Below are 27,660 nucleotides of genomic sequence, written 5' to 3' on the forward strand. Positions count from 1 at the left end.
CACCACCTGCTCAATGCATATTTCCTAAGAACGAGGTTTGCCATGTGTTGCAGATCAAAAATGATCATCACCATCATGAGCCGGCATGCACTCAATCACCACCCAAGCTTTCTGTACAGATGGTTAACAAGAGAAGCTGTAATGTGCGGCCCCTAATCAGCGTTTGTCGCTCGTGTGTTCCCTCGTTAATTTTTAGTTAACCAGTGTGGTGAGTAGTGGAATTTGCCCAATCTCTGTGGCACATGCGAGCTATAAGAGTTTTACAGCATCTTAATGCTGTGGTGCGCGAAAGAACGAAAGCACGAAGGAAGGCAAACGAAACACGGCGCAAACTATGAACTGAAAATTTATTGAAACACCAAACATAAATATATGCGGTTAGATGAACCCGTGTTAAAAACACGTGTACAGACAGAGATTGTCTCAATGACGCGCTTCCAGAAAAATGATCTCTGCAGCAAGTAATGTGACGGAGGGCTTCGCGACACATGCATCACCAGCTTTATTAATGAGATATGCGTCCTCAATTTCACGCGCTACCCTATCTTTGAACCTAGATTCCCCTGTCGTCTCGGCGAACTGTGGTGCACAGCCGCATTCTCTGCAGTGCAAGGAAAGGTTAGAGCATGGCTGTCCCTTTAGTGAAGCTTTATGATCCAACAGCCTGTTATTAATACAACACCCGGCTTGTCCCCACATAACTCTTCCCGCACAAAAGCGGAATGTCGTACACCACACCTGTGACGCATTCAACCTCTTTAGCCCTAAGCTTTACCTTGCAAACGGCCTTGTCTTGCTCCCCACCCTCGGCCTTCCTGTTTACAGCTGCGCAAATGCTGCCTAAACGGTAGCCAGCCGAAAATAAAACACTGCATCCATACCTTGCTCCCACTTTCTTTAAACGATGTGAAACGCCGTGTAGGTACGGGATGCTGGCGACAGGTAGTTTCTTTGAACCCGTACCATGCTCAGAACCTCTTGCCTTCACTTTCAAGTCCTGCAGGACCCTTTCCGCCAGCCTCGCCAAATGATTCTGAGGAAACTTGGACGACTTGAGTCTGTCAAGTTGCCTCTCGAGGCTCCTTTTCATACTGTGCTGACAAGATTTCTTGAGCGCGGCCTTCAAACATGACGTCGCAACAGCATTCTTGACAACTTTCGAGTGCCCGAAAATCAAGCACTGGTTTCTCGCTTCTTGGAGCATACATTCAACAAGTATGACACCCTTTGACACGGTGTTAGAAGTATTATAGGTGGACCGATGGCGCCTCCGGAAGCAGCGAACTTCTGTCCGCGGTTTGTGTAGTGTACGGCAGTACCACTAGATGGCTGTATGATTTATGTAGTGTACAACAAATCTGCCACATTTGTAGAAGTATAGTCTATATAGTTAGAAAAAATAAAAAATAAATGCCGTAGTATTGCAACAGAAAATGCATACTGTCTTTGTTGTCGCGAACATTCGAAGTAATTTGCGGTCGTTGATAGCGGATAAAAAAAATGTGTGATGAATACGACTTTTTAGCTGGTCGCGCATAAAATACTGAAATTTAGTGAATGCCAGCAGCTAAGTTTGAGGCACCGACGAAGGACATGAAAGAGCATCCTGGTTTGGCACTGCGAGAAGGGGAGACATTAAGAGTGGTGGATATGTGTTTCTGATTCTTCTCTGTTGCCAACTGAGGGATATTTTTCACTGTTTATGTCTCACACAGTCACCCAAAGGCAGCATTACTACTTCGTCTTTCAACGAACACGTCGATCGCGGTGTGTGGAGCCTTTACGAGCGTAGCCAGACAACCGCGGTGGTACACCGGTTACGGTACTCGGCCGCTGACCAAAGTTCCCTAGTTTGACCCCAGCTGCGCTGGTCGCATTTTGATGAAGGCGACATGTTAGAGACCAGTGTACTCTACGATGTCAGTGCGTGTTAAATAACACCACACTGACGAAATTTGTGGAGCTCTGCTACGGCGTGCCTCATAATCATAATGTGGTTTCAGCACGTAAAACCCCAGATATTCTCACTGTTAACAAGCATAGCTTTCGCACGGAGAGAGAAAGACTGCACACGCATGTAGGTATGGTTAAAAAAAAAACGGGCCAACTCACGGCGTGGATGAACTCAAAATGACACCTTTTATTACAAAAAACGGCAGGAAGTGCAAGATGGAAGCTGCGATGCAAAAATCCGTAAACAGGGGGTGGGTGCTCGAGCCTTGGACTTGTCTTCCAGCCTTGAAGAAGACCAGTCCGCTTGTCGAAACGTCGGCTCGAGCACCCACCCCCTGCTTACGGATTTTTTCACCTTTTATTACAGTGATGTAAATATACACTCATTCATAAACATATTGTTTTATTCGGTGCTTCGCCACCGACAGAATAAGATGGCATTTCAACTCAAAATCAAATCAGCATCGAAAACTGGTGAAAAACTAAACCTACGTACTTCGACTTTCAGGCAGCAACTTACTGAACTACCGTAAAAACCAGAATATAATTTTTTTTTAAAAAAACAGCCTTAAAAAGTCGACCCCCATCTTATATGGGTAGCCAGCGCTGCCCAGGCCGCGCCTAGAATGTACAAGCTGCGCCGCCCTGGTGAGCTAGCCGAGAAACATCTAGTAATACAGAGCCGCCGCGAGGCGTACGACAGCACGTTTCAACGTGCCCTCACATACCTCGTGGCATGTTCAAACGCATGCTGAACTTCATTCGACACTACCGCGGCTTTTGCTCAATGTGCGTCGTTTTGTAGGTACTTTGGAACACGCAAGACTAGCGAAGATCGGGACACTTCGCTGCACTGTGGCGCAGCGGGCGAGCAGCGATGCCACCGATTATTCTCCGCTGCGGTTTCAGTGATGTGATGTGTGCGGATGGGTACCTTCGCTAGAGTGTGCTGTCGAAAGGACAGAAGCTGTCCAATGCGAAGTATGTCTATGACATGGAAGAAGCTGTTTTTCGAAGAGACGGCGCTTGTGACCTATGGGCGAAGTGTCAAGCACCGCACGACGTAAACTTACAGGTAAGTGTGTTCAAATTGCACTAGCAAGCTCGACGGTGTATGCAGTGTGCTCGTTGTGCGCTCGCTTTGAAATGAAATTAGTGCCTCAAGCAGCACTGAAAACATTCAGCCCAGTGAGTGACAGCTGTTTTGAGCGAGCACATCACATTTACATAATCTGTAGTTACAGCTCTCGTACTATATTACAGAAGCTGCTTCGCTACAGGCTTTGCTTTACGGTGTTTTTAATGGCTTGCATGTGCCCACTAAATGCTCGTATATCCCAGTCTTTAAAAAAACGTTTTTGAAGCTGATGATGAAGCGTGAAATAAATGTAAAAAGGCCGGTACAAAGGGGAGATCAGTGGTGTTAGCGGAAATACAAACACGTCGCAGGTCTCATGCTTTAACGACGTCGACTCGCCATCGCCTGCAGACCGTTTGCAAACTTGCGATCGGCCGTCGTCTAAGCCTGATACTTAAAAAAAATGCCTTTGACGAACCTAGTGGTAATTGACTTCGTGGTGGTTCCAAGTTTCACATGCAGTGTGTGATCAGCAATGGAACATGTGTTGACAACACGGTTTTTCTAGCGGTCATGGATTTGTAGCCCGTCTAGAGCTGTGCACATGACAGTGACGTTAATACCGTTTTACTCGAACGTAATGCGAGTTTTTTTCTAGATTTTTGCAACCTAAAGTCTACCCTCGCGTTACAATCGAATACGGAAATTCTATTTTTTCTTCCTGGAAGTAATGAAATGTCACCCCTGGCATTACAATCGTGGTCATGTTACAATAGAGTAAATATGGTATGTGTAATGTACGGCGCGATGCTTACGCAACCTAAGCTGTCATGTGCTTTCTTTAGCTTTTTCAAGGCCAGTTTCAAATAAAAGATTTGTGATGTTTTCCAGAGCGCCAACCCATGTGCATCGGTGGAAAGCAAGGCCGAAGGGAGTCAACTATGCTCTGGACTATTTTTTTCAGTTATTAAAGACATTTTTGATTGTAGATACATTTGTGGATACAACAATACCACCAGTCTCGACACTTCTTTTTCCTCGTTTGATGATCGCGCACGGCGGCATGGTTCACGTTAGCAGCCATTCGTATTTGTTTGTATGCCCGAGTGTTTCCGGCCATGCCCGACAGGGAGGCGCACCCTGTCTGCGGAAACTCCAGTGCTGGTTCCCCATACCGGTCATTGGCAGAAAAACTTCACAAGTCTGGCCACTATGGGCAACTGAAATCAACCGCCTCCATCGCCATCGCAATCATTGGCATTGCTTTGTTTACCACCAGTCTTGTGCCGTGGGCGATCTCATTTTGCGCTTTTGTTGCTGTCTTGTGAATTTATTTGGGCTCCGAGGTGCTTTTCTTCTTGTTCTCGACCGGTGGCCAACGACAGTTCACCCTAGCGTTCAAGAAAACAGTGTTCGAGTTCGCGAAGGCACGAAGAAATCTGGTCTGAACTGTGTGAAAGGTGTGTTGGGATGCTAGCGCAAATGAACGCGAGCTGGAGCTGTGAGTCACAAACAATAACTGAAAGTTTATCTTTACACAGGTGTTCTCACTCTTCTGATCTCGCCGGATACTGTTTCTTCGTTGCTTTCTGCGATGCCGGCAGCTCTGGTTGCAGCGGCACGTATGGCTATGATCAGCGGGCAGATCCAGTTCACCACAGAAGCATTCGCTACTACTGGCGGACACTGAAGGATCACATATCGACACGCAGCGATCAGAAGAAAACTGTTTCGGTGCCAGACTGCAGCGTATCTAGAGGTGGAAACGTAGGTTGCACAGTATTCGCCGCGAGATCGAGCTATAGGTGGCAGCACCGTCACCGCATTTGTGTGGATAGGCAGTCGGCGGCACGTATACAAATGTACACTACAATTTTTAAATAAGAATGTATCACCAACTAGCCCCACAACGTGTTCTATTAAGTCTTGGTTAAACTTTGCAGTTAACACATATTTGAAGTCACATTCCTTTAACAAGTAGTTTAACAGCTGAACTGTTGACAGAATAGTCACTCGCAAGCCCTCAGCTGTGGTTTGTAACTAAAACTTTTGAGGGTGAATTAGTCCTGCTTAGACTTCTTCCTCCCAATCATTAAGCCACTGTAGAGGATTCAAGCACTTCAAAATCCTTCCGTTTAATCTTAGACCTTCCTTAGGGTGTCTGCGATTCATGGCATCAAAAATGTCGTTAAATCGCACCGTGAAGTCGACTGTGCCTTTGACATTTTCAAGGCCCAGAGTACCTTTCTTAGAATAAAACTCTAAACCTTTCACAACACTTATACTGAACAGTTGCTGCAAGTTTCACTCGCATTTTTTCCGCATTTGTCGGGTTTAAATGGGAAAAAGAAAGCTTCGCACAAACTCTGAGGCTGCCCTCATTCTTAGTGTCAACCACATAGAGCTTGTCATAATGCGACCAAAATATGGGGGTGCCATTCACACAAAAAACTTTTTCTTTCAAGAGGCGGTTATGCACACATTTGATAAGGTGTGGTGCATCAGAGAAAACAAAAACAAGTCGATCCTCGCATGCAGGACTCGTGAAGCTATTCTGTGTACCATGAAGTGCTCCAGTCACACCAAACTGCTTCCACATTGACCGGTTTGCTGCAGCACCATCAGAAACGATTGCATCTGCATACGCACCAGCATCCTCAAGCAGAAGAATAGCTTTCACGATGAGCTGAGCCAACACAGTGCCTTTTGTAGGACCACGACTTGCGAAGATCGCAACAGGCTGGGAATAATTTTCTTCAAAGGAGCGAAATGTAAAAGCAAGTCCATGATCCGCCAATTGCTTCACTTAGGGTTCCAGACAAATTGGCCCAGTTGGCTAATAGGACCTGCCCCGTGAAGAGGCGCGGTAAACAGTGCGTGGTCAAGCACAGGACGCAGTTTGTTGACTGTGCGCAGGGCGTGGTGTACAGGATCTCATTGTCCTGCGGCGTGTGTCACGTGGGCCAGACGGGCAGATGCCTGAACGAGCGCTTACAGGAACACGCCAATAACGTTCGTAATGGCAAAGATGGCTTCCTGGCGCTTCATGTGAGCACGTGTGGATGCACTCCGCAGTTTGAAAGAACCACAGTTCTGGATAAGATTAAAGAGCATGAGCGTATAATCTCTGAGGCAGCTCAGATGGCGCGTGAAAGGGCCACGTGCGTAGGCAAGCCATCAGTTGCATTGTCAGACAGGGAGCTCTGTTTTTTGGGATGCGCGAGTCAGCGTAGCAGGCCCAGTGATAGTTGATGTATAGTTATTTCATATCTTTGCTTATGTTTTCACCTTCTGTTACCGATTGTTTTCTGTTCACCTCGGTATATATTAGAGCATTCTTGTCAATAAAACTTCAGTTGGAAGTCAGCGCTTGTCTCGTCTTTTTCCTGTCCGCCGTGTGTTATTTTTGCACTGTTAACCCTAAGTATGCACAACCAACTACCCCAGTCAGCCACTTTATTAAGTTCCACTTAACCTCCAAAGTCTGAATGGCCTGTGTAAGACATAGCTGTCGCATTCACTCTCATCTCCTTGCGGACCTGGATCTCGTCGAAGATAAGAATACTGTCACGTGGTCGTGACGTCGATGAAGACAGCAGTCAGCACGTCCGAGATGAAACTGTTTATTTGGCCGAACTTGTGGCCGGGAAACAAAGTCAAACTACAGCAATACCCTGATAGCGTCAAACAGAGCGTCAACCGTCGATCAACTGACAAGCGGTGAAGCGCGTCGGCATTTAAACATGTGCCGTCGAATATTCCAGCATTATCGCTGGCTGTCGCGCAAATTCTAGAATAAGCTCGAGTGTGCGCGTCTTGCGCGCAATCTTCACAAAACGATCTACAATGATCGCGAAGGCTCTCGAACGATGAGGCGCGGTTTGCGCTGAGCATTGCTGACAGTCTTTGTGGGCGAAAAACGAATAAAGCAAAAGTGATAATCAGAAACGCCTGTGGCAATGCCCCCCTCTGAAAAAAGCATCGTCCCGATGCTTAAAACAGAACAGGCCAATGCATGCAACAATAAATAACAAGAATAAAGCAACAAAGTACAATAAATAATAAGCACAAGCAAGAAAGCACAATAATAAAGCAAAATGACAGTCCTCAGATTCGCTAACGCGCGTAATATGGTTTGAGGCGCACGACATGGACGACTTGAGGTCGTGCACGGCGCCGCTGAGAGTTCGTAATGCCATCAGGGACAACCTCGTAGTCGAGTGCGCCGAGGCGTCGAAGTACCCTGTACGGTCTGAAGTATCGTCGAAGAAGCTTCTCACTAAGTCCCCGTCGGCGTATTGTCGTCCATACCCATACATGGTCACCGGGTTGGTATTCCATGTGGCGTCGTCGAAGGTTGTAGCGGCGGCTGTCCGTCGTCTGCTGGTTCTTGATCCGTGGGTGGGCGAGCTGTCGTGCTTCTTCGGCGCGCTGTAGGTAAGTGGTCACGTTGATGTTTTCCTCGTCGGTCACGTTTGGTAACATGGCGTCGAGTGTCGTTGCCGGGCTCCGTCCGTAGACCAACTTGTATGGTGTCATCTGTGTTGTTTCTTGTACGGCCGTGTTGTACGCGAAGGTCACGTACAGAAGGATGGCGTCCCATGTCTTGTGTTCGACATCGACGTACATGGCCAGCATGTCGGCGATGGTCTTATTTAGACGCTCGGTGAGGCCATTGGTCTGCGGGTGGTAGGCGTGGTTCGGCGGTGGCTCGTCTCGCTCTATTTGAAGATCGCCTGAGTTAGGTCCGCAGTAAAGGCCGTACCTCTGTCTGTGATGAGGACCACTGGGGCACCATGACGCAAGACGATGTGCTCCACGAAGAACTTGGCTACCTCGGCGGCACTGCCTTTGGGTAAGGCCTTGGTCTCGGCGTAGCGGGTGAGGTAGTCAGTTGCCACGACGATCCACTTGTTTCCGGTATTGGGCGTCGGGAACGGCCCCAGTAAGTCCATCCCGATTTGCTGGAACGGCCGTCGAGGTGGCTCGATAGGCTGCAGAAGTCCGGCTGGCCTAGTGGGCGGTGTCTTGCGTCGCTGACAGTCACGGCAGGTCTTTGTGTAACGGGTGACGTCGGCGGAAAGGCGCGGCCAGTAGTACTTCTCCTGTGTTCTTGCTAGCGTGCGAGAAACACCCAGGTGTCCAGACGTCGGGTCGTCGTGGAGGGCCTGGAGGACCTCTGGCCGCAGTGTCGAGGGTACCACAAGAAGACAATCGGCTCGAAGCGGTGAGAAGTTCTATAGGAGAACACCGTTGCGCAAGAAAAACGACGTCAGTCCCCGCGTGAATACCTTCGGAACAACGGTGGTCCTGCCCTCGAGGTAATCCACAACGCCCTTCAATACTGGGTCGGCTCGCTGTCGTTCGGTGAAGTCGTCGGCACTTATGGCTCCCAAGAAGCTGTCATCATCCGGGTCGTCGGACGGTGGTGGGTCGACGGGGGCACGAGACAGGCAGTCGGCGTCGGAGTGTTTCCTTCCGGACTTGTACACGACGGTAATGTCAAACTCTTGAAGTCTTAGGCTCCACCGTGCGAGGCGACCTGAAGGGTCCTTCAAGTTAGCTAGCCAACACAAGGTGTGATGGTCGCTCACAACTTTGAAGGGCCTGCCATAGAGGTAGGGGCGAAACTTTGACGTAGCCCAGATGATCGCGAGGCACTCCTTTTCTGTTGTGGAATAGTTGGCCTCTGCCATAGACAGCGACCGGCTAGCATAAATGATAACCCTTTCCAGTCCACCCGTCCGCTGCACAAGGACGGCGCCGAGTCCTACGCTGCTTGCATCGGTGTGAATCTCTGTATCGGCGTATTCGTCGAAATGCGCAAGTATCGGAGCTGTCTGCAGGCGTCGTTTGAGTTCATGAAATGCTTCGACTTGCGCTGTTTGCCACCTGAATTCGACGTCGGTCTTCGTGAGCTGCGTTAGTGGCTCGGCTATCAGTGAAAAGTCTTTGACAAAGTGTCTGTAATAGGCGCACAAGCCGAAAAATCGGCGCACGGCCCTCTTGTCGGTGGGTGGCGGGAAAGCGGCGATGGCAGCTGTCTTCTGCGGGTCTGGGAGCACTCCAATCTTGCTGATCACGTGACCCAAAAACAAGAGCTCCTGGTACGCGAAGCGGCACTTTTCTGGCTTCAGGGTGAGCCCAGAGTCCTTGATTGCTTGAAGTACGGATTTGAGTCCCTGGAGGTGTTCGTCGAAGTTCGAGGAAAACACAACGACGTCGTCCAAGTAAACAAGGCAAGTGTGCCACTTCAAGCCAGCTAATACAGTATCCATGACTCGTTGGAAAGTCGCAGGTGCCGAGCAAAGACCAAAGGGCATGACCTTGAACTCGAACAGGCCGTCTGGTGTTATGAAGGCAGTCTTTTCTCGGTCTCCCTCGTCGACTCCGATTTGCCAGTAGCCCGTCTTGAGGTCCATAGAAGAAAAGTACTTCGCGTTGTGGAGTCGATCTAGGGCGTCGTCTATACGTGGGAGAGGGTACACGTCCTTTTTCGTGATTTTGTTCAGGCGATGATAATCGACGCAGAAACGTAGGGTCCCATCCTTCTTCTTCACTAACACCACCGGTGACGCCCACAGACTCTTTGAAGGCTGGATGATGGCGTCGCGTAGCATTACGTCGACTTGTTTCTTTATGGCCTCACGTTCTCGCGTCGAAACTCTGTACGGGCTCTGACGAAGTGGCCTGGTACTTTCTTCTGTTATGATGCGATGTCTTGCGATCAGTGTCTGCCGAAGTCTGGACGACGATGAAAAGCAGTCCTTGTATTGCACGAGCAGGGTTTTGAGCTGGTCTTGCTTGACCTTCGGAAGGCTCGGGTTGACGTCGAAATCTGGTTCGGGACCTCAACTCGTCGAAGCAGCTTCGGCAGCATCGAAGAGGGCGAAACCATCGCTGGCGGCTACACATTCTTCAATGTAGGCGACCGTCGTACCAATGTTGAGGTGCCTATATTCGTGGCTGAAGTTTGTCAGCACTACCTTTGCTTTACCGTCACGCAGCTCGGCTATACCTCGTGCGACGCAAATTTCACAGTTCAGGAGTAGGTGCTGATCGCCCTCGATCACGCCTTCAAGGTACGCAGGTTTTTTGGTGCCGACGGAAATAATGACGCTGGAACGCGGTGGAATGTTCACCTGCTCTTCTATCACATTCAATGCATGGTTCCCTGGCGTCGCGCTGGGCGGGAGCGCTTGATCTGAGGTTAGTGTTATCAACTCAGACCTCAGGTCGATGACGGCGCCGTGTTCACTTAGGAAGTCCATTCCAAGTATTACAACCCTGGAGCAGTTTTGTAGGATTACAAAGCTCGCAGGATAAGTCCGGTTATTGATGGTGACTCTCGCCGTGCAGACACCAATCGGCGTTATCAGGTGGCCTCCAGCTGTCCAAATTTCGGGTCCACTCCAAGCGGTCTTTACTTTCTTCAGCTCGGTGGCGAACGGGCCACTGATGACGGAATAGTCGGCTCCAGTATCGACGAGAGCGGTGACGTTGTGGCCGTCGATCAGAACGTCGAGGTCGCTAGTCCGCCGTCTTGCGTTGCAGTTATGTCACGGCGTCAGGTCACGGCTACGTCGGTTTGCACCGCTGTTGCCGCATTGTGTCGTCAGGTCTGCTTCCAGTCCCAAAGTTTCGTCTTCAGGACGTCGTTCGGCGTGCGGCGGGGGCTCGGAACTTCGTCGCGGTGTCGTCGTCGGCGGCGGAGGATCTTCAGCATTTCGTCGTTCAGCAACCGCACCTCCATCGGTTGCTGCCCTTAGTTTTCCGGATACGGGCTAGGCGACCGGCCCCGGTTTGGGCCAGTGTACTGCCGGCGGTGCGGTGACATGTAGCGGCCGGGCGACGGCGAGCGGGAAGGTCGTCGTTCTTGCCACTGTGTTCCGGTGAGGTAGTTGTCGATGTCGCGAGGCCGTTCGCCTGGCTGCGGGCGCGGCGCGTTGACGGCGAATCTGACGGTACTGGCAGCGGCGGTAAGTATGGCCGGCCTCCCCGCAGTGGTAGCAGAGCGGGCGGTTGTCAGGGGCGCGCCAAACGTCAGTCTTCCTTGGGGCGTAGCGCGGGGCATAGCACTGGGCGACAGGAGGACGGTAGGGCGTTGGTGGTGATGGCGGCGGCGGCGTCTGGCGGCAGAACTGCTGCGGCGGCGCGGCGTCTTTACGTGGACGAGGAGCGGGGGCGTTGCGTCGGGCTGCTGCAGCATAGTTCATTGCTTGCAGCTGCGGCTGCGCCGCATCGGGGGTGCCCAGCGACTGCTGGATTTCCTCGCGGACCATGTCGGAGATCGAATCCACTTGAGGCTGCGCTGAAGGCGACAGCTTGCGCAGCTCCTCCCGCACTATCGTTCTGATGGTTTCCCGTAGGTCGTCGGTGCCTAGCGAGTGCGCTTCGGTGTAGCCTGTCGACAGGGTTGAGCGGTTGTATTGCTTCGTCCTAATCTCGAGGGATTTTTCAATTGTTGTAGCCTGCCTTAGGAATTCGGTGACAGTTTTCGGTGGGTTCCGCACCAATCCTGCAAAGAGGTCTTGCTTCACTCCCCGCATAAGGAAGCGGACCTTTTTTTCCTCAGGCATGGCAGCATCGGCCAGGCAGAAAAGTCGCGTCATCTCTTCCGTGTAGATAGTGACCGTCTCATTTGGTAGCTGTGCTCTTGTCTCCAGCAAAGCAGCGGCCTTTTCCTTGCGGACGATGCTCGCAAAGGTATTAAGGAACGTCGTCCGAAAGAGGTCCCAGGATTGAAGGCTCGATTCATGGTTTTCGAACCACGTCTTCGCGGTGTCTTCTAAGTAGAAGTAGACGTGGCGCAGCTTCTGTTCAGTGTCCCAGTGGTTGAAGGTGGCGACTCACTCGTACGTCTCCAGCCAGCTCTCCGGGTCTTCAAACGACGATCCACGGAAAGTTGGTGGCTCCCTTGGCTGTTGCATCACTACCGTTGTAGGTGGCGGGGTCTGTCATCGTCTCGGCGGTCAATGTGACTGTCTTCGGCTGCCTGGCGTTTTCGGGAAGGAGCCCGTACTCTGGTTGTAGTCCCTTCTGCCGGCGGCTGGTTCGAGGATCCGAGTTGTCCTTAGAGTCGTCTTTTTCGTGGCTTGGGCTTGGGTCAGCGCTCCGTGGTGGCGTCCGGATCATGAAGCAGCACCTCCACCAGATGTTACGTGGTCGTGACGTCGACGAAGACAGCAGTCAGCACGTCCGAGATTAAACTGTTTATTTGGTCGAACTTGTGGCCGGGAAACTGAAAGTCAAACTACAGCAATACCCTGATAGCGTCGAACAGAGTGTCGACCGTCGATCAACTGACAAGCGGTGAAGCGCGTGTGCCGTCGAATATTCCAGCATTATCGCTGGCTGTCGCGCAAATTCTAGAATAAGCTCGAGTGTGCGCGTCTTGCGCGCAATCTTAACAAAACGATCTACAATGATCGCGAAGCCTTTCGAACAATGAGGCGCGGTTTGCGCTGAGCGTTGCTGACAGTCTTTGTGGGTGAAAAATGAATAAAGCAAAAGTGATAATAAGAAACGCCTGTGGCAATACCATGCTTCTGGAAAGCGTCCCAGATTGCTAACTTCTTCTTGAAGGTGGCGAAAAACTGGGAGTCAAATCCACACTTCACACGAACCATGGAGAGATACTTTCTTATGGTTTAGACACACGGCAGCGGCAGGATGTTGTTGTTCCTCAAAAAAGAGTAGTATCCGGACGGCCTGCGGATGTGCAGTAGGAGGCAGAGTAGGAGCCATTGCTCAGTATAGCGCCTCTTCTTCTTATCAGTGCGCTTAGCAGCTGCTATGCACTCCTTAATAGCTGTTGCCTGTGCTTCAGGAATGTCCAACTCCCGCAGCTTATCAGACAGCTTCATCAGATATAGCTGACAACTTTTCGCATGCAGTTTTGAACAGGGAGCTCAGCGACTTAACTCTTTTCGTCAGACTAACAACTGATCTCTTCAGAGCGTACTTGGCCTTTCTAAAAGCAACAACACTGCTGCTTCAAGCAGTCGCCAAGTGGAAGTACCGAGGGGCCTTTTTCTCTGCGACCTTGCACTGCATGCGTTTTTGATGCACGCGAAGTGTCGTTGGAAGCCGCTTGCAATAAGCACATGCACTTTCTGCTTCATTGAGAATTAATGTGCACTGTTATGATGCCATCGGCCTGTGACATCAATAAAACCACTTGTTGGCTGCACATTTTGGTATGCGTCTGCACTTGGCCCGCCGGCACACAAGCAAATTTCACTCACTCGCCTGACAAGCACTTCAATATCTTTGCTGCTACTGACATTGCAAGAAAGTTGGACATATTCAAGTGGTGTACGCTTGCCCAACAGAGCTACAGTTAGGTTCAGCTGTCCGTCAAGACTTACCACTCTTTTCATGACGATGCGGCTGGGAGCAGCACCATAGTAGCTGTAGTTCGCGTGAGTTGCGGAGCCATCTGGTTGGGTAGCTGCTTCACTAATCATGAAAACTTCACAAAATGTGACGGTTCTCAATCTGTCAACGTCAACCTTGTGGCAAGCTCACGCCAACGTCGGGAGGGGCACACTATTGGCATACTCAAAAACTTCCTCGATGAGACTTGCGGGTGACACCGTGACTGGCGTTGTGTCGAATACTGTAGCATCAGATCCCCCATGCAGCTTCTTTGATTTATCTCGCTCACCACGTCGCACGCCTGCGAGGCCTCTGTTGGTGGAAGTTCTTCAAAGCTGGTTGCATTTTCCAGTATCACACTGCGCCGTTTGATGGTAGGAGAATGGGAACGATCTGCAAGCACCTTTCTTTTTTTCTCTGTCTTTGTCAAGTGAGCAGGGCAGTCAGGAAACTTCGTCGGCATGGCGTCATTAGCCAGAGCTGCCTTTTGTGGTGTGCTCACAAGAATATGCCCTTTGTACATTGCTTCCCACGTCTTCATTATGTACCTCGGCTCAAAGTGCTTCTCGCACACATAATCAGTCGACTGCGGCACGCGGTTCTTGCGCGGAATCACATGGCGCCAAACCTTCAGGCTTCCGCATCTCGGGGTGCAGCAAAAATCGACACTTTTTCAGTGCAGGTCTTGTACCCAGAGTTGCACCGCGGCACAAAACACTTTTTGCCCATTTCGCGGCATTCTCACTCAAAGAGCACGACCTGCGATTACACCAAAAAGAATTAAACGAGAAAGCAACGTGGCGACAAGTGGCTTGGTCTAAGGCGGAACCGAGGACGGCCCACGCCGCTGTGAGCCACGTGACTGCTCCTGCCATCTCGCGGCGTGACGGCGTGAAGGAACCGAAGTTCAGTGCAGCGAGTGCATGGCGGCGGTGCTGCATCGTTCCACCTGTACTTCTAACACCGTGCCCTTTGAAGAACAACCTCAGATACAAAAACTGAATGCAGTTGTCTTCAGAGAGCACAAAGTGAATCGCAGACCTGCGCCAACATCCTTGTAAATTTCGAGTACATTGACGCGCGAGTTCACACAATCGTTAGAATTTACCAGCACTAGATAATCGTCCACATAGCGAACCATTTTAACAACAATACCATCCAGGGCGATTTCGAGGTCACGGTCAACTGAGCTTAAGAAAATTTCACTTAATACGGGTGCGACACTTGAACCGATACAAACACCCGACCTCTGGGTATACACATCTCCCTTCCACCCAATAATAGTTGACAACAAATACACAGATAAAAGCTCGAGAAACGATCCCACAGACACACCACACTTTTCCTGGAACTTTAATTGATCATTGTTTATCTGGATGCAATCCTTCACTCGCTTCAACAACCTATCCTGTCGCAAAGAGTAAAAAAGGTCCTCTACATCCATGCTGAGCCTGGACAGAGACCGTAGACCAGCACTCATTAAGAACTGTGTCATTTCCTCAGAACTCTTGACCCGGAATGGGTCCACCAGGCACAACGAAGACAGATGCTTCTGTAGGTACCCTGACACCTCGCTCTGCCACGTACCACGCTCAGAAACTATGAGGCAGAATGGTGCTTCCGGCTTGTGGGTCTTCACGGTGAAGAACATTTGAAGCACCAAACCTTTTTCCTTCTTTACCGCGGCACATAGCTTGTCGAGCTGTAGTTCTTGCAAGAGAGCCACAGCCCGTTTCTTCACTTCCGCCGGTTTCTTGTCAACTGTCTTGAGATTCTTTTCAATCGCCTGCGAGGCCTTTATCAGGAATATGCGCTCTGGCATAACAGCGAAACAACCCTCCTTGTCCGCCACTAAAGGTCTCAGGCGGCATTCAGTGAACTGGTCCACGAGCCATCGATTGTCAAACTTCATGCCTGGCTTTCCTCCCCTAGTCGTAATGACATCTGTGCACTCCGCAACGCAGCGGGCCCTGTCCACCTCGGGAACCCTCTCGGCCATGCAGCGTCCCAATGCCAAGGTTTCCGCTGGTTTCAACTGTGGCTCAAGGAAAACTTCAAACCAAGCTCAAGCACCTTGCTCACCTTATCCAAGGGGGCATCCCCCAGGGTTACAGAAGAGCTGTTATGGTCGAGGTTTACGTGTATCATAGATAGAAAGAGACAAATAGATAGAAAGAAAGGGAAGAAAGAGCGAAGAAAATAAAAAAAACAGAGAAACAAACAGACATAGAGAGAAAGAAATAGAAAGCCACAGACTCTAAAAAAATGATAAAAAAGAGAGCAAGCATAGCCATGTAATGTATAGACCGTTTTCACGGAGAGGAGGAGCGCAGCCTCGACCGGTGCATTTTCCCCTCTCTCTCTCGACCACGTGTCCGACCGTCCGGCCACTACCGCTGGTGTGTACGGATTCATGCGCTTTGCACTGCGTTGCGCGAGAGAGGTCAATGTGTGTCCATTTTTCGACGCGCTAAAGCAATTGTGCTGCTGAAAATCGAAGTGTCGGATGATAACAGGTCGACACGCTACCACTGCGCTGTGTTTGGCTGCGACAACAACCATCGGAAGCGTAACAGACTGGCAGCCAAGGCATTCAAAGTGCACCAAGCTTTTAAATGACTTCGCTTCTCGTAAGTCGCAAGCCTCGTTCTCCAACAGATAGTATTATATGTGATGTTGGCACTTATGGCCATTTTTTCAAGTCATCACACCAGCTTGTGATTGTGCGTGGGTGCTGGTACACTTTATCATCTGCACCAAAAAGAACCGATGTCAAAGCTGACGATTATTACACAAAATGTTTGGGCAAGAGTTGTTTTCTGATAAGATCAACATCTCTGATTTCTATGCTACAGCACATGATTTACAATGCCTGCGGCTAGAAAATGTTCCATCTTAGTGCGTGCAATTACGAGATTATTGAATTAGCCCTTTCCAATTGACATGACATAAAGGCCCGCGTGACATGTGTTCTTTGGCGCAGGTACACGCCTTTAACGTTTCGTCGAGAGCACATTCTTTCTCGACTTGTCAATTTTATGACGACAACTGGGGTAGCATTACGACAAATGTACTTTTTTTTTTCGCGCGACAACCTGGGTGTCGTGAATAATCGACCCACGTTCGTTAAAGCCAGGTCGTTACCTGAACATGCACGCTTGTTGTAATGCTTCTCAAATACTCGCCAGAAAACATACTAACAATAATGTTACCAAAAACGGGCGCCCTTTCGGCGTATCTCTAGTGACGGCTGCTTGCGTCGAAGCGAACTTACGCCATGCCGTGCTTCCAGATGTGCAACTGGCTCATTTTCATTTTGTAATCGTGTTGTTTCTACGCCAAATTTTGAGCTCACCTGTCGTACATCTGTTTCTTATCCTGTGCAACGATCAGAGGCCACAAGCTTTCAAGTACGACGACGACACAAATCAACACTGGCATCGGTGTTTGTGCTAACTTCATTCCACGAACTGTATTGCAACATGCCAAGCGGAACAAAATGGTCTGTTAGGGATTAAAGCTAGGTTGAACTTGAATAATCACGGCAAAGAAACCCGAGAGTCACCTTAAACACTAATGCGCGCACCTAGCGTGCAGCAGGACAATGGCCTACTCGAGGGTTGTCCTAAAAGTTGACGCTATTTTATAGTGCATACCAAGAACCCCACGAGGCCAGCTATAACAAAACATACAAAGCAATTACCAATTTACACTTAACAACTGCACTGGCATTCTACTTGTCATTGGCGCTGCTGCGGGAATGATCCGTGGGCCGCCGCTGCTTGCTGTTTCAGCCATTTTGAAGCTGACAGCTTAGCAATTACTTACTAGCGCCTTTACACTCGTGAGATGATGCTGTGTTTTGCCCGTGTACCGCAAAGAACAGCAATACCTTGTGATCTGGGCATATATGCTACATACACCGCTGCGGAACCCCACACACCGGAAGGACAGAAAATTTGGCGAGTCTGAGTCCGAGTGAGCCCAAAGGGCAAAATATATTACAGTATAATAGGAGGGCAGACACAAAAATTTTTTTACAGAACTTCTATGTAGTTTTCAGTGAAAATATTTTGGAATCAGATTGAAAAAGAGCTACAGAAACTGAAAATGCAGTTTTCCAAAAATCCAATATTTTTTTGGTCCCCCGTTAAAAATAAATCCGTTCCTTGACCGCGTTCGTGACTCATAATTCTCTCCGGTTATAACAGACCCATTCTGCATTTACATAAAAGTCTCTTGTAACAGTACTTGGATTTTACATACTCCCTTTACAACGGACCAAAATCCTCTTCACTATGAAGGTCTGTTGTAATGAAGTTATACTTACATGAGTGAGTCTGAGTGAGCTCCACATTTTTTGCCAACCTATGCCATGCACGGCATGGGCGTAACGGTACAAACACTCCCACAGTAAACGCACGCGTAGGTGACCACATGCAGCAGCAGCATCGACACGAAAACTGGAGCGACCAGAGCAACACACTATGCACAGCAAAGAACCTGCGAGCCAACAGCGACAGTAGTGCCAGAAGAGACAGCCTAGCGAGTAGAATCAGCATGCTCAGGGCACGCAGCACATTTTAGGGGCGTAGCTCCTCTTAGTCTAACCTTGTCACGCGTCAGGCGTAACCGGCAGTATCTCCCGAACAGTATGGCGCTGTCTCATAGAAGTACATACAAACTGCAGTTGAGTGATGATATTCTAGATGGCGCTGTACGCAATCTGTGTCGTCATCACCATTTCTCGTCTCATTTTCTAGATGGCGTTAGTCCAATAGAAGTGTGTGCAATAGTGCACTTGTGTGAATCGCCACTAGATGGCGGTGGAAGTGCCGCTACTCTCCGATTGGCTGCTGCGCGGGCTGTGCCTGGGTGCGCGGGGAACGAGTGCCTCTCTCAGTCTCCCGGATCGTCGCCGTACGCGTCGCATCGTTGGTGGGCGAAGCGAGCGCGGCGCCTGGCAGGTTCCGAGACGGTGCGCGCCAATGACGCCGCAACGCAACGTGCACTCCGAGCAGCGGACCCCGAAAGGCGAGCCCGAGAAGCGGCGGCGAAGCGAGCGCGGCGCCTGGCAGACCTTGATGGTGCTCGTGCGTGGGAACCAGTGACCGAGCGACGCCAGCGGTCTCCCATTCAAGGAGCCGACGCGCGGTTCGAGCGGGAATTTCTCGCTCATTCGTTTGGCCACAGCTGCGACGTGTGTGACCGACTTTGGTTCGATAATAACCTCACCGCGGTTTCTGGCATCAGGAACGAGATCTTCACCGTACCTCACGTGTTTGCATGATGATTATATTGGGCGAACTTCTCGGAGGATTAACGGTATCACCCATAACCTCCGGAGCTTCGCCCACCTCACCATCATTCACCTCGTGGATATGCTGTGATTTTTTGGGGGGTCACACATTTATAACAGCCCAGAGGAGATTATGGCGTGTTGTGCCTCAGCACAAAGGCCAAAATGTCGTCAACTTTCCAATAAAGAAGGATACTGGAAAATAGAGTCTACGCCCAGCCGGCCCCGACGAATGACGCCATTCGTCGTTCCCAGTGACTGAGAGCAGCATTCCTGAGGGGATGGAGGGGAGAGACAAGGGCGCTCCCAACACCTGTGACCAAGGAGAGGCTCAACACCTGCGATCAAAGAGAGGCTCAACACCTGCGACCAAAGAGAGGCTCAACACCTGCGACCAAAGAGAGGCTCAACACCTGCGACCAAAGAGAGGCTCAACATCACAATGGACTGCTACCCAATTTAAGGCCGTGCCGGTCCGTTGTTAGGGCAGTGGAGCCAGCCGACTTGGTCGTGCTGGCAGGCCTGTTCACTGAGATCCAAAACATGTAAATTCTGTACATAAAGTATTTTTTTCGTCCATCTTCTTGTCATCATGACGGCTCCGGGCACGATACCCACTCGTGGTCCCCATGACTACGCTACCAAAGTCGCAACAACGGTGACAGCAATGGGATACCACGGCCCGTATCCTCAGCTGGGCACTATAACCGCAACCCCAGTAGCAAAAGACGGCACTATTGGAGCCTTCATTAGAAAGGTGCATAGAAGAAACACGCTTGGGCGCATCTATATGTTCTGCGAACGTCTCGTGTTTTTGGTACCCTGGGCTGCTTGGAAAACTATGTTGTCAACTCGGCTTTCTTTCCTTATTGAAGCTGATGTGGGCATCAAACTTCTTGCTTTTGGGGCTGCTTTGGAGCAGTCCGGCACAATATTTGCAATTTTTATGCTTTTGGAGCAGCTTGCAACAGGAAAGCGGAATCGTATCAAAAATGCGCAATATGCACAGCTGTTCCACCCCTGCATTTATATGAGAAAACAAATGTAAAGCACTTTGAAACATGGACGCCCACAAGGCTGCCACATTACGCGAATGCAGGCATGCTACTGTAGTTTCTGCCAAATACAAAGGCTCAAAGCTGCGTCTCGTGTTGTCTTATAGCTGACCCACTGAATGAGTAACCGATCAAATGAATTAGAAAAATAACAGAGTGACATCCATGTGGTGACACCCACCTCCTTGGTATGCGCAGCAGGTCCTTGTGCCTCTCATGCAGAGTGCGCAGGTTGGCACGCTCTCGCTCAGACAGCACACCACGCACCACACTGCCCACACTGACCACCGTCACATTCTGCTTCTCTGCAAAACAAGGGAACCACAAGGAGCAATCCAATCACTAAACAAACATCATTAGTTCATGCTAAAAATAGGCAGCAAGAAAGGACACTTCCATATTTACAGTGCGAGACACCACAGAGGAGGATATAGGGGATGTTAATTGTTCTGTTTTATGTGTATTGCAGAAATTGTGACGCAGATGTGAAGAAAGTAAAGTGGACGAAAAGTTAACTTGCTGCCAGCAGGGACCGAACCTGCAACCTTCAGCTGGTTTTCATTAAGGCTGTGTCAAAGAAAGAAGCCCTCCAAACCTCCCCTCCTTCATTCATGGGGGAGGAGGCACACAAGACACACCTCCGGAGCGCTGACCGACAGCTGACATTTTATTGAAACTAGCAAGCCCCTTTGGCAACCAGAAAAAATGTACAAGAAACATTGTGGACAGAACAGTAGTGCCGGCGGAAAACAGACATGCATCAAGTTTCACAGTCAAGGTGCATCACTTCTTTTTGGGACACTGCTAGTGGGGGTGCGCTTTCACACATGTCCTGTAATCACATGTGCTTTCTGTATTGCTCTAGTTAGGGCATCACGGGTGTTTGCCTATGACATTGCAATCTGTGCACATTGGTTCACAGGGTTCACTATCATTTTTTTCTGATAGGCCATCTATGCAGTGCTTCGCAACATGGCCACAAGTGGCTTTGCGCAGGACAGTGTCATGGTGCTCTTTTAATCTTTGGTTTAAACCACGGTTTAGACATAGCCCAAGTTTGTCCCACTTGGTGCTTTCCACACAACAGCAGGGAATAAATCACACCTTTCTTGCACTCGACAAACTGCTTGACATGCCTAACTGAGCATCCACGTGATTTGCCATTCCTACAATTAACTGCTTCGCACATGCTAACCAGTTTCTTTTTTTTTTCTTGTTGGTGCTGGAAAGACTACAGTTTTGTACGGGTGTGCGAATATTCGAGTTTCGAATTCAAATCGAATAGTTCATAATCGAATAATTCGATTCGACTTTCGAATAGCTAGTATTCGAATATTTCGACAGGACGAATATCTAAAACGCAACAAAGGCCAATGGTGCGACTTGGTTAGGGTGGGGTGGTTAAAACTAACGGTAATGTCGCCTTTTGTTAAGCTTTCAGCGACATCCTGGTTCAAAAGCGAGCGCATGTTGATCTTAAAGGCGATCATGTCATTTCCACACACAGAAAAACACATCAGAAAACTGTCAAGTCCTTCACAACTTCGCTCCCGAAACGAAGGCACGGACTTCTTGCGTAGTTCGGTCACATATGCCGCAAGTGCTTTAAAACGACCTGACTTTGGCCTGCGAAATTCACGCTGGGCACTCGCCACTGCCGCACCGCACCACTCGTTCAGAAACTCTAATCGTTCTGGTGCGCAGTTAAAACGCTGCTGTGAACTGGCACCCGAAGGTTTTTGGGCCCGGAGCACCCATGGCGATGAAGCGCGACATTACAATTGTCAGATGAGTCGTATTGCGCAACCATAGAGGCAAAAAATTAAAGAAAAGCTACCTACTATACCCCCTCTCTGTTAGGAGGTAAGGAGTGGCGCTGCTGACTGGAATGGCAGCTCTTCTATGAACATGCTTGCGCGCCCATAAAAGCTGAAACAAAAGCCACTCCCGAACAAGTGCGTAATGAAGCTGTCAGCACACCGTAGCATCCCTGATTTTTCCTTTGCCTTGCCGTAACTGGCGGTACACATTTCGTGTAAATATACTATTCGTTATGTTTGGCCACCAATCGGCACTATTCGATTCGAATTCGATTCGAGATGAAATTGCACTATTCGCACACTCCTACTGTTTTGTGGAAAAAGGACACCACTGACTCACTTGGAAGTATCACCACACACTCCTGATTGACTTGGAAAAGTACAAAATGAATGTAAAAGTGACATTATCGAAGCATACACATTTGCAAAAGTTAAATGCTTACCTGAGCATTTAGCTCTCCAACTCTGGCAAAAATATGAAATCAGCAAGGTATACCTTCACAGCATAGCCAGCGGTTGACACACACACACAGAAATTTTACATGCAACTGTGTTTTTCTTCGTCAACATGCACAGGGTTCATACATCTGGCTAAATATTCCAAGAAAAGTTCAAGGATTCTGAAGGTAGAAATGCAAGGAGAGGCAAAGAAGTTATTTTACTCATGCATTTTATTAGAGGTGTGTTAATATTCGAAAGTTTCAAATATTGCATGTGTAATATTCGTATTCGAAAAATGTCTATTCAAGACATTTCGAGCATTCGGAGTGACTCGAATATTCGATATTTTCTAATATTCTGTCGCATACCTTCCTGAAAAGAACTTCCTATTTTGCACCTTTACGGTAAGTGCATCAGTGTCAACCGGCGATTACTACGAGTCTGGTGCGAGTGCAGTGACGCCTACATGTATAAGCATAGGAAATACACGGGGGCATGATGACGCCTACAGACGAAGGCGATGGTCCTTCTCTACGACAAACCTATCAACGATAAGCATCTCAAGGAAACTGCCTTCTCAGCAGTGCGTGTGGCTCAGCGGTCTAGTGGTGTTGCCGCTGGCGTAAATGTACTGCACGCATTTTAGAGTAGGTTGCTACCTAAACGCGCTGTTTGCCGCCGTGCTCATGCGCTGGATCACTTCAATTAAGTGTGTGTCACTTGCAAAAATGAAACCAGCTCGCCATCGCTGCACCTTTGCTGACTTTTGCCATGTCTTTAACTTGGTGATGTGTGCACAAGCGTGCCTGTGGTGTACTGAGCTTTATATTTCCATGTTTTCTTTACTAATGTAAAGGCATTTATTTGACTCGGCGACAATGGGTAATGGTGATAGTCAAGGCAGAGTCCCAGCTCGAGCAGCGTTCTGTAAGCAAGAAGCCGAAGAGGACGGCCCACTAGAAGGCGCTGGAGAGGGCAACCCATTACACAGCTCTAAGGCTTCACTACAATTACCCCGGCTACGAAAAGGAAGTTGCATTCGTTAGAACGTTCTCGGTGCTTCATTAATTTCTGCGCGTCGTGGTGTTTTGTATGGACGACCAACCTCGTCATCTTTTTAGCCACAGATGATGGTGGCCGCTCAGTTGCAATATCACCGGCTCGGCGTGTTTTCCCAGGCGGTACAGTGACCGTTGATGCCTCATTGTTGACATTCTCTGACACTTCGGCTTCAATTTGAACTCGGGCGACATCTTTCATGGGATTCTCTTCCGCGGTTCTTTCTCTTCGTGGTTCCAAAGCTGACGAGGGCTCCATTTTCGGGTCTTCTCCCAAACGTTTTGGATCTTCCTGCCCTCGCGCTACATCAATGTTTCCCATGATTAGGTTGAACAGGGGGTTATTCATACACAGGGCAGTAACTCTCCCGCTGAAGTAAGGGGTGTCTCAACCTCAATCTTGGCTTCAGGAAGCATTCGAATCGAATTATCAATCAGGCAAACCGGGTTGGTATTGCCTCTGAACTCACTGTCTCGGACCAATTCTTTTCGCACAATAACAGCGGTGCATCCGCTATCTCTTAGTACCGTGACTTCCTTTCCACCAACTTTCCCCTTACATAGGTGTCGGCATTCCTTTCGTTATCCCTGTCGGCCGTGTTGCCATCACATCACCAACGATATGAATCTTCTTCCCGCTCTTCGGCTCGGTCAATTCATCAGTGATCACTTCTGCTTCCTCTTTTGGCGGGGCATACACACAAGCTGCTTGGTGGGCTTTACTTTCATCGTTTTGACATGCGTCTGCCTTGTGCCCAGTTTGTCCACATACTGAAATATTGGCAGCGCAAACTAACGGGACACAGAAGGGGAACACAAACCGTCCCATTAGTTTGCGCTGCCAATATTTCAGTATGAACCTATACCAACTTGCCCGCCTTTCAACACTTCTGCAGTTTGTCCACATTTAAAGCATTTCGTCACGCTGGGGCGTGAAAAGTTGGTCCGACAACTGTTAGCGCAATGACCCACTCAGTTACACAAAAAGCATCGCGGAACACTCTCCTGAGCATGTTTCTTTTCTTCAGGTGCCGATTTCTTCGCATCCTCGGAACTCCCCTTTTTGACTTTCGCCAAATTCGTGCCACCTCGAGCTTCCAAGAATTGATAAGCCAATTCAAGCATGTCCTCAAGCGATTTAGCTCTCCTCTCTTTCAGATACAGCGACAGGCTCGGGTGGCAACTGGTGAGAAATAGCTCTCTGATAAGAAGCTCTCTAAGTTCACCATACTCCTGCGCCGTCTCTGAAAGTTCGATCCACCTGTAAAAATAATGGCTGAGTCGCGCAGCATACTGCATTGCCGTCTCGCCATCAGCTGGATTTCCAGTACGAAACCGATCTCAGAAGCCTTCCACCGTGAATCTAAATCGCTCCAGCAAAGCAGCTTTCACCTTTCTGTAATTAGCTGCATCGGTAGGCGTCAGCCTACCGTACACACTGAGCACTTCACCACCCAGACAAGTACTGAAAGCAGTTGCCCATTGCTGCTCCGGCCAATTTTGGCTTTTAGCAATCGTCTCAAACCTGTGCAGGTACGCATCAAGGACATCCTTCCTCTCATCAAATGCCACAAGCAGTTTGCTTGGGTTCAAACGGAAGCTATGATCTTCCCTTTCACTGCTCTCGACTCTAGCCTGGACGGGAGTTTCTATGCGCTGTTGCAAACAGAGCCGTTCGAGTTTTATCTCGTGCTGCCGTTGCCTTTCTCTCTCGGCCATCTGCACTTCTCTTTCTTCCCTCAACTGTCTCTCTTGTGCCTCTCTTTCTTCTTTCTCCCTCTCAGCTGCTAGCCTCTCTCTCTCTCCAGCTCTGCTGCTCTCTCTTCCTTGACCCTCTCGGCTGCCAACCTCTCTTTTTCAAGTTCTGCTTCTCTCTCTTTGCTGGCCCTCTCAAACGTCAACCTCTCTTTTTCAAGCTCTGCAGCTTTTTCTTCCTTCATCTGTCGCTCTTTTGCCTCCCTTTCTTCCTTGACCCTCTCAACCGCCAACCTTTCTCTTTCTACCGCCTCCTTTTCCTTTTGGCTTATGGTGAATAGGTGGATAGCAAAGCGGCGTGTCGTCTGCTACGGTACTTCCGGTTTGGGGCCTAGCTCTTTGCTGCTTCAAGGTGCCTGCTGTTCAGTGTAATCGGAGAGGAAACACGTGCAATTCTGCAACGCGTTTGTTACAGGCTGTCGAGTGATTGTGTTCTTGAATTCTTTTGCAAATGGATGCAAGCTATTTCGCAGTTTATTGAACAAAGTGATAAGTAGAAATCGGCAAACACGGGGAACGGTGAGAGGCGGGTCTCAAGCGCAGCATGCGAGTGTAGACATACGGTTACGCTTTAAAACGCGCAGTAATAGTTTGAAGAAATAGCTTGCTTTATTATTTTCGAGCACAAACGGTGCCTACCACAGAATCACTCACACATATGAGCACACGTGTGTCAACATGCATACGTTCCCAAATCACTTAAATACTTCAGACGAAGGTACAAGTACTCTGCCCGATCAACTACGCCGATACAATATACTTGCACTGCATATACTGCATTGCCCTACTTTTTGACAAATTTATAAAAGCTGCTCAGTGTGTAAAAGGGCAATGGCACAAAACTACCACTCAGTTACTGATATCGTACAATGTAAAACTACCGAAGTTGCTTTTGCAGCAACGAGTGGCATGGTACGGCGTCTCTAGTAATTCGGAGACTTGCAAGCAGGAATTGCCAATCACTTTCAGTGGAACTTGAAAGACAAAATTGAAATGTATGTGCAGTGCACAGAATTTCGCATGCATTGAAACACAATGCTCGAATGCGCGAGGGAACGACATCTCACTTTTAGAGTAACAAATACTTCACGAATGCCATTCATTATATCGAACCCGCAATGGAATCTTTGTAACACAAAGTAAATAGATAATTTTACGAGTTCAGCAAAATGAAAACAGATTGAGCGGATGTTTTACGACACTGTGATGTACAACGAATCTTTACAGGTCACAAAACATGTGCTAAAACACCTTTTGCTGCGAAAGAACATGCATGTGTCCGGAGGTGCATGACACTTGAATGAAGAAATGACCGCTTGCACCTTTATAACAATCCCGTAGTGATTGCATTTGTTAATCAACTAAGCTGCCCAGCACTCCAAAGTATTATGCAGTAATTTGTGAGAAAAGAGGACCGTGACTGCTAGATGGAACACACAGAAAGCGACGGCACTAGCAACAGGGCCTGTCCGGCGGCACGACGTCTCGAACCGGAAGGTGATGCAGACGGGCATCGTAGCCCACAATCCTTTCTGAGAGCCACGATTTTGCTATCCACCTATTCCATTGGCAGATTCGAAGCACTTCCGGCAGCAGCTTTTCTGCTCCATTCGGAGCAAGTCTGTTCCACTGGCAGATTGAGAGTGCTAGTGCTCCGCTGCCAGATTCACCCCATGGAGCAGCTCTCTCTACTCCGCGAAAAGCGGCAGATTCAACCTGAAGTCGAAGGTCCCCGTGCGTGTGCAGAGCGTAGGCGTACCGCGTGCACGATGCACTGCGCTGTCCAACAGCACCCGTTCTCTCCGCTCGCACCCGTGAAGGCGAAAAGGGCGCGAAACACGAGGAATGCTCGATGCTTGCAAAGCAGATGTGCGCTAGCGCCACCTACCATTTGCTTTGGCGAAGGCGCTTGTGTTCCATTGACAGATTGCTTCGGTTGCTCTCCACCGGAGTGGAGTGCTCCAGCGCAGAGTTCGTCGGCCACTCCGAATCCGCCAATGGAATTCACCATTACCCATTTCCGTAGTTCGGCTTCAGCCAAACCCATCTTCTCACCAAGGGCGACTAACTTCTCAATATCCATAATGCCCGTGAAACGAAACCTAGCCGCGTGCACAAAATATCTGCCTAACTTCGAATTCCAAAATGCTCTCTGCACACAGGTTAGCGAGAGCGCGGTGCGACACTCAAAAATCGTTCGCAAGCACTATGAACGTCTCAACGCTCTTTCTCCCTACTTTGGACACACTTTGCACCAAAAAGGTCCTGTCATGGATGCCAGAATAAATGTCACTAATCCCTTTAATGGGGATGCAATTACCAGACAGATTCCAACGGCAGACGTATCGGCCCCCCGAAACACACCACGAAAGCGCGGACAATAGAGTTGGTCCTTTTAGTGCACCAGCGAACGCCGGTTGTGGTCGAAAGACCGAGTCAGAGCCGAGAGTCGATAACACAAACTAAATATACTCTCAGTTAAGCAGTACAAACATCACAAACACATGCACACTCGGCTGTTACCAGTTACAACTTCACAATATAACTCAGATGGTGTTAAAGGGACAATAAAGGCAAATAATAATTTATGTCAGAGTGAAAGCTCAATTTATGACGTCTAAAACGGCAATATTATCAACATTAGTGTCTTACTTACCGAGAAATTAAGCTAAATGTATCACACGATGAGTGCCAAGAGCGGCACATTTTGGAAATGATCCCGATGACGTGAGAGAGTTCGACTACACTTAATCACTCGTAATCAAACTAGCTGCAATAAAAAAAAGAACCTTCCGTGCATCAAGAGACGTAATAAAATGGT

The 27,660-nt window shown here is 49.1% G+C and overlaps 1 protein-coding gene across 1 annotated transcript in view; it reads right to left on the reverse strand.

The window, feature by feature from the left end:
- The window catches only part of LOC125758182 (large subunit GTPase 1 homolog), a gene marked incomplete in the record, with an annotated part of 595,829 nt that overhangs the window by 449,326 nt on the left and 118,843 nt on the right, over positions 1-27,660 (reverse strand). The window contains 1 exon segment of the mRNA XM_049415032.1: positions 19,947-20,070. Coding sequence (XP_049270989.1) covers positions 19,947-20,070 — 124 coding nt within the window.

Source organism: Rhipicephalus sanguineus, chromosome 4 (genome assembly GCF_013339695.2).
Source record: "Rhipicephalus sanguineus isolate Rsan-2018 chromosome 4, BIME_Rsan_1.4, whole genome shotgun sequence".
In the NCBI taxonomy this organism is placed as follows: Eukaryota; Metazoa; Arthropoda; class Arachnida; order Ixodida; family Ixodidae; genus Rhipicephalus; species Rhipicephalus sanguineus.